General features: G+C 41.3%; 1 protein-coding gene across 5 annotated transcripts in view; it reads right to left on the bottom strand.

Annotated features, from left to right (window-relative positions):
• The window catches only part of hmbox1b (homeobox containing 1 b), a 15,929-nt gene extending 10,358 nt beyond the window's left edge, over positions 1-5,571 (bottom strand). The window contains exons 1-2 of one of the 5 annotated variants that reach the window (XR_003049012.1): positions 4,296-5,571; positions 871-1,548 (exon numbers count right to left, since the gene is read on the bottom strand). Coding sequence is in view for 3 of the 5 variants with exons in the window: in XM_008337148.3 (XP_008335370.1) it covers positions 871-1,541 (671 nt within the window). In the remaining 2 variants the exon portion in view is untranslated. The remainder of the gene's footprint in view (positions 1-870; positions 1,549-4,295) is intronic. The other 4 variants (XR_003049013.1, XM_008337148.3, XM_008337150.3 and 1 more) reach the window with 4 other exon arrangements.
• Between the last annotated feature and the right edge of the window lie 1,382 nt (positions 5,572-6,953).

The following is a 6,953-nucleotide window of genomic DNA, read 5'->3' as shown; positions in this document are numbered from 1 at the left end:
GGATCATTATATGATCTCATATTATTGCTCACTTGTGTCAAACTCGAGGCCCGGGGGCTAAATGTCGCCCACCAAATATTTTGTGTGGCCCCCAGTGAAAATGAGTTCGACATCCGTTTTAAGAGAAACAAACTGGTTTTAAGTACAAGAATGCACTTTTTCTGTGATAAATTTGTTCCAAGAGCAACTAGAGAAAATAAAAGCTCCAGTTCAGCTTCCGATATCTACTATTTAATTAAGTAGGACAGAACCACTGCTTTCTGACTCTTCACTGTGGATATCTGTGCCAACAAAGAAAACTTCCTAACTACTGCTCAAAGTGGCCCTCAGTCTTTTCTGGACAAAAATGCCCTTTTGGGAAACTATTGGCCTACAGCAAGGCCTCATCGTAGCAAAGGCCAAACCTTACTGTTAAAACAGTCACCAGTTCAATCCCTGGCTCTATCTCATGGCCAGCATGAACCTGAACATGAACATGAACCTGTGATTTACCTGGTTTTCTCCACAATCCATAAACAAGCACATTTGGAAAATGCAATTGACAGACAATATAAATGTAAGCGTGAATGGTTGTTGGTTTGCATATGTGGCCCTGCAGTGGACTAGAGAAATGTTCAGGGTGTACCCTGTCTTGGCCCATTGAATGCTGGGATTATCTCTAGCTCCTACACTTAACAAAAGCTTCAGAGAAGATAAGGATGGACGTCAGTGATCAATGTTCTTTGACATGAATTGAGTGTCCTTGAAAATAGAAATATATAATCACAATTACAATTCGCATTTCTTATGACGTTACACAGGGTGCACTACAAACGTAGAGATCGAAGAGAGTCTCGACGAAACAAACAAAGTTTTCCTGACAGCACTGACCTCATCAGTTCTTCCACCTTGTCATCAATGTCAAGATCTTCTTCTGTGGCTTCAAACCCGAAAGCCCGCGCAGCAGCCGCGCTGTTCACCGGGTACCGTGGAGGAGACAGCTTTCCGTTGGGCGTTGCGGCTAAACAATCACGCCCGTTCTGTGACAGTGCCACCAAGCTGACCGGTGATGGAAGGACAGCAGAGGGCGGCGGCGGCCCCGGAGGTGGGGAGGTATCATAGCTGTTGCTAGGAGACGGCGACAGTCCTCCACTAGCGAACTGTGTCTGCGTGGCTGTGGAGATTTTGGAGGTGGTGGAAGAGGTGGCAGCCGCTGAATGTTCTGCAGCACTTCCCTCGTTGATGGCACCGTTGTTGCCATTGCAGGACACGGAAGAGGTGGTTGTTGCCGAGGCAGTGTTGTTATTGTTGAATGATGCTGTAGTTGCATTCGAGGCAGAGTTGTTGGTGCAGCTGCTTGCTCCGCCTACTCCATACGGGGAGGAGGAGGATGAAGAAGTAGAGGTACGGCGACCAAACTTGTCGCCATGCTCCCGGTCCAGCCGGTCCAGAGTGTCAAGTGCATGCAGGATCTCCTGCTTGGTCATGCCAGTGCGACGCAGCCGCTGCAGCAGATCTATCTGCTCAATCGTGAACCGCGGCTCCTCGCTGAACTCAGACATCCTGCTGCTGGACAGGAGAAAAAACAAAACAAGACAGGTTGAGAGACAGAAGGAAAAATAAAAGTCGGGGGAAGAAACGCAAGAGGAAGTTGAGAAGCAGAAGTGGATGTTCCAGATCTGGGCGAGAAAGCAAAGAGGAAGTCAGGGAACAACAAGAGTGATAGAGAAATGGTGGAGACAAAAAAAGGAAATGATGGGATTAGGCAGGAAAGAGATAAGGAACAGTTGCAGATGAAGAGAAAATTAAACTAACAGGAAAGGAGGAGGAGGACTGAGGCAGCAAAAGGTAGTGGAAGAGAGTTTGGGGGTAGAAGGAGAGGGTGGGAAAGCAGAAAAAAACTGCAAGGAGAAAATTAAGAGGCAGCAGATAAAAAAGGAAGACAAGAGCGAGAGATAGAAGTGTGAAAGAAAAAGGATGGGAGGGGCAGGATATAAAAATCTGCTATTTTTGGGAACCAGCAGGCAACACGCGCGGAGTGCCAGAGTCACCTTGACAGCTGATGCTATCTTAACATTCTGACTGCTGTTCTTTAAGTGCTACAATACATCTCCAGCTCAGCATCCCACCCACGCTGCATGTTTCTCCGAAGAAATTTGCTGTGCTTAAAATCAATGCAATTGGAATCAGACTGCGGCAGATTTTCCATCATGCCTGCGCGACTTATGCTGACATGATAAACGGTTTAAAAGGGGTCATCTGCATCTCTATACGTCTCCGTTAGACGAAACCATTCAGAGGACGCGTGAGAGAAGAAAAAAAATAATGAAGGACCTGAGAATGTCTGCAGTGTTTTAAGTTTGTCACGTGGGCAAAGTACAGTGAGCATGGTAAACATACGCCATCAAAGACGTGTTCTAGCAGGGCCATAAAGAAAATGAACTACAGACAGACAAAAGTCACTTCAGGTCAGTACGCAAATACTCACATATCACTCACATACCAGAGAGCAGCCTTGCAATAATGGTGAACATTAACTAGTCTCTTAGTAGTCATTACAAATTTATACAGGACACTGCTGAAGCTGTAAATGATTGCCGAACGCAGTAACCACATACATGCCAATGGAAAAACGACATGTCTGCAGAGCGAGTGTTCCAGATTTTTGATGCAATTAAAATGCGGCTTGAAAATGATCTCGAAGAAAAACAACTTTATTACAACAATGGGGAAACTTACGTTGTTGGGTAATGTTGTCATTGTATACAGTTTAACGCAACCTGCCCTAAGTGCAAAATAATCACACTACATTCACAACTTTCCCACTGATAATAAACCAGCAAATGAAAATGACTTTAAAATGACAATTTATCAAATGTGTGATAATATGTTATACATTTAAATAATAGCGTCTTCTACAAAAAAAAAAAATCATTACCCAACACGTTTAACCATTTACCAAGTAGCAACATGTTTAGACTGAGGGTGATTTACCTGGTTATCAAACCAAACAGATTCTTTTACTTAACAATGAAACAAAGTAAAGTCAGGGCCACCGAGCCCCGAATGTCCACAAAGACAAGGCTTGTCGCATCCCTCCCTTCCCTGCTAAGAGTTCTACTAAAAGCAGTCTGGAAGCACTAGTCAATTGGCACCATGAATAATTGATGACCTGGTCAAAACTTTTAAGCTTTGGATAAAAGTAAATTACAATAATTCTAAAAAAGGTGACGGCCCACACCGGACATAAAAAATGCACCTCGTGAGAGTGACTTGTGTGTCACGTGTGAATAAGAGTGACAGCCTACTGTAAAGCAGTGCTGCCCAAGCTGTTCTAATGGTCGGTATCTATCTTTCTATAGGGTTTCTGCAAAAGTAAGACACTGTTTTTTGACACTTAAAAAACACTTGACACTTTTGTCAAATTTTGAAATTCAGTGCCTTTATATGTTCATATGTTGTGTTCAAAGCTAGACTAAAGCAGCAGCTTAAATCTGTATCTTATATCCATGCGTCTTTGTTCATATAAATGCCACATATTACCTATTTTAAATAGTATTTCGTTTTTGCCAGAAACGCTTCGGTTACAACATGTAATACAGGTACAACATTCAGAGTGTAGACCCTACAGAGGTATACACTGGCGTGTATATCTCGACCTGCTCAAAATAACTGATTTCTTAATGAAACCTCTCCATACTCTACCTACACTGAACTTTGGTCCAGATGATGGTCTTTGATGGACAGTGTTATACACGAGCTGCGAAATATAACCCTGCCAGAATATATGTCCACCTTAAAATAACTCTTTCTTTTTTTTTATCAGTCTGAATTTACTATTCTGGTAACTGAGTTGAGTTGCGGATGTGCTGTAAGTGTAGGGGCCTGCAGAGACAGCGCATACCCGCCGCTGGTGTCAGCGCTGCGGGTGGACCGCTGCTGCTGCTGCTGATGCCAGCCTTTCACGCCCTATGCCCGAGGAGCTAATGTTAGCCAATACTTCTGTGGCAGGCGGACAGTGCCCTGTGCAAACGTCCGAGAAGCCTCACAGTCGCAGAATATTATATATACAGTAACGTTATGAGCGTCGCTGCAGCTGTCTTTATAGTAACATCAGTAAGTTGACATTATAGAGAAATAACAGTGACCCCCCCACATGGGGTTTATTTCATTACTATTGCTGTAAAGAGCTGATTAGCATATGCTAAATGTATCGCCGCCGACAGTAGGTGCCGTGGCCGCTGTCGCTCGCTGGCGAGCTTTTGATATTAATAACATCACTTTCTGCGCTCCACGGGAATAAGTAAAAGACTCACCTCGGTTCAAAACGTCCACTAAACCATTTAACTTCGCGAACTGAGTGAGGAGCCGCTGTCTTCTCTGTCGCAGCCGAACAAACACGGCAATATGATAAACGGTGCCCTGTCCGACCCCTTTCCAAGGATTTCTAATCAGAGGCGAATTATTTGCCTCTCCGCTTTGTCTGTCTGACAACAGCCATATTGACAACTAACACCTTCGAGGAGCTTCGAGGGAACTGTAGTTTTAATCTCACGAAGAGTCTCGTCAGTGCGGCCGCGTATTCCACGCAGAAAACTACAAGTCCCAGATGGATGAGAGTTGAGCGGGAGAGCCGATGGCTCACTGAGCTACAGTTGTCACGTAGAGGGATGCAGTTTTTAATGTGGCCAACTTATCTGTTCAATGGTGCCGCTTCGGCCAGGACTTACCTCAGCTCATCACTTCAGTCTAACACTATCCCTCTCCTAACTGTGTACAAAATGTTTTGGAACATTTTTTTTTTAGAACAGTTATAAATATAGTAACACGATGTATCAACTGTGCAGGAATGTGTATCACAGTAAAGTTACATGTTGCTGTTAAGTGACCCTCACTTCTTTTCTATATTGACATTATAAAATTTACAATAAAGCAAAGGACATTTTTAAATAGCACAATACTTTAAATACAAGACAGTTGACAAGATACACAAATGGTTGAAACTTGAGAAGAAAAGCCACAAGTTCAAGGGTTATGACACATTTAAATCTAGTGTTCTAACAGAGTGGTTCGCCTTGATTCTCCGTGCTATTAGAAAAAGAAAACAGTGACAATGAGTTCTTTTTGGATGGATTCTTTTAAGAAACGTGCATTTTTCTTTTTTTTTCCCCCTGTTCCCTTCTCCTACATCGCCTCCAGTAATAATATATCAACCACCTTTATGTCCTTTTTTCATTATGTCCATGAATCTTGAATTAGTGTCTTCATTCCTTTTCTGCCTGGCAGCTCTACCTCGAACATTTTTTGTCCAATATATTGTATCTATTATCCCTCCTCTGCTCTTGAACCGACTATTTTCGGATTTTTGATGTTTCCTGTGGAGGTTAGGGAGCGTGGAGCAGCCCTGGCCTTGAGAGATATAAACTATAGTTATGTAACGTTAATGTCACATTCATTGAGAACACGGAGTACAAAGAAACATGAAGTGCATACATTGAATTGCAGAGTACTTACAGTATGTTTTCCATTATAAGATAATGACTTAAAGCTATACGTTTCATACAAATCTAACATTTACTCCCAAGACACTGCTTACTCGACACAAATATATGGCTTCTAGTCATTTCTGGTGCATCAGCTAGATTGAAAATGATAAAAAAACTTGAGTCAGAGAAAGTATATATATATACAGTATACTGTACATAGTACCACCCAAATGTGAGAAAGACCAGCAAAGGTAAAAACTACACAAGTCTTAATTTAGGAGAGTAAATGGATACAGCTGCTAACGGTATTTAGCATGCACATCCAGCGAAAAGCGCAGCCCATTTAAGTTAACCATTAATATTTGTAACGTTGTGCTGTTTCTGCTTCATTTCAGCCCACACCTGCTTTGCCTCAACGGAGTCTTGTGATTTATCAAGCTCTAAGCACACAAAGATTGTTGAAGGCATGCCGTGGACTGTTAAGCCGCTAACCAATACTGTGTAAAGACTCCGTAACTAATTAAGCTAACAGGCTATTTTTTAGGCAAGTTAAACTGTTTTTCTTATGCCCAGTTTTGATAAGGACGTCAACTGTGTTGCTGTGTCTTTAAATACAGACCAAAGTAATTTGAAAAAAAACAAAACAACAACCCTCTGTTAGTCCTCAGACGCATTTAAAAACAGTTGTACTGCACAGGAGTTTATGATTAATGTTAATGCTCTTAAAGCAGGCGTCTGCAGCTTGGTAGTCATGCATAATACATCACGGGCCCACAGTGCTCATATAAGGTGCTAATGATTGCATATATTTACAGTCTGCTTCTCTACTGTATATGAGATGCACCATAGCTTCCCACTTCGAGTTGAGAGCCACACATTTTGTAAATGAGCTGTGAATGCTGTTATGCAGAAGCCGAACTACAGCCCAGCGGTCATACTGCCCCCGTGTGACAGCTACTGTCACACAAAATAAATCCAAGGAAGTTTAATGAAAACAAATAAAACAAAACAAAGCCTGAATGTATACAGTTTGTTCAGTCTTGTTTAACTAAATAGAGAACACAAATGACGTCAAATGACGATACATCATTGTACTTAAAAAAAGTTATTTTATTTATATTATAAAATTGTTGTTTTTAAATAGACTTTGTCATAGGTTCTTTTTGGAGGAATTAAGATTTCAACTCAATATTGGTTCAAATATTTTTTTGATAGTCTTTGATGAAAATAATTGCTGCAGGTTGAAAAATAACAACACTATGGTTATTAAAGGCGATGGAATCTTGAAGTTTTCATAGTTTCCTGTTTGTGCCACTGCTGTAAACCAAAAAAAAAAAAAGGGAAAAATAAGAGAGAAAAAATAACATAGGGTTTTTGTAAAATAGTATTATTATTATTTGAAATATTATTGAAATATTAATATTAATTTAATATTTGCTCAGCATATAACAAGAATCATATAACTGAAAACACAGTTAATTCCTGACC

This window comes from Cynoglossus semilaevis, unplaced genomic scaffold, assembly GCF_000523025.1.
Source record: "Cynoglossus semilaevis isolate Cse_v1.0 unplaced genomic scaffold, Cse_v1.0 scaffold419, whole genome shotgun sequence".
NCBI lineage: Eukaryota > Metazoa > Chordata > Actinopteri > Pleuronectiformes > Cynoglossidae > Cynoglossus > Cynoglossus semilaevis.
This window is presented reverse-complemented; position numbering and strand designations above follow the sequence as displayed.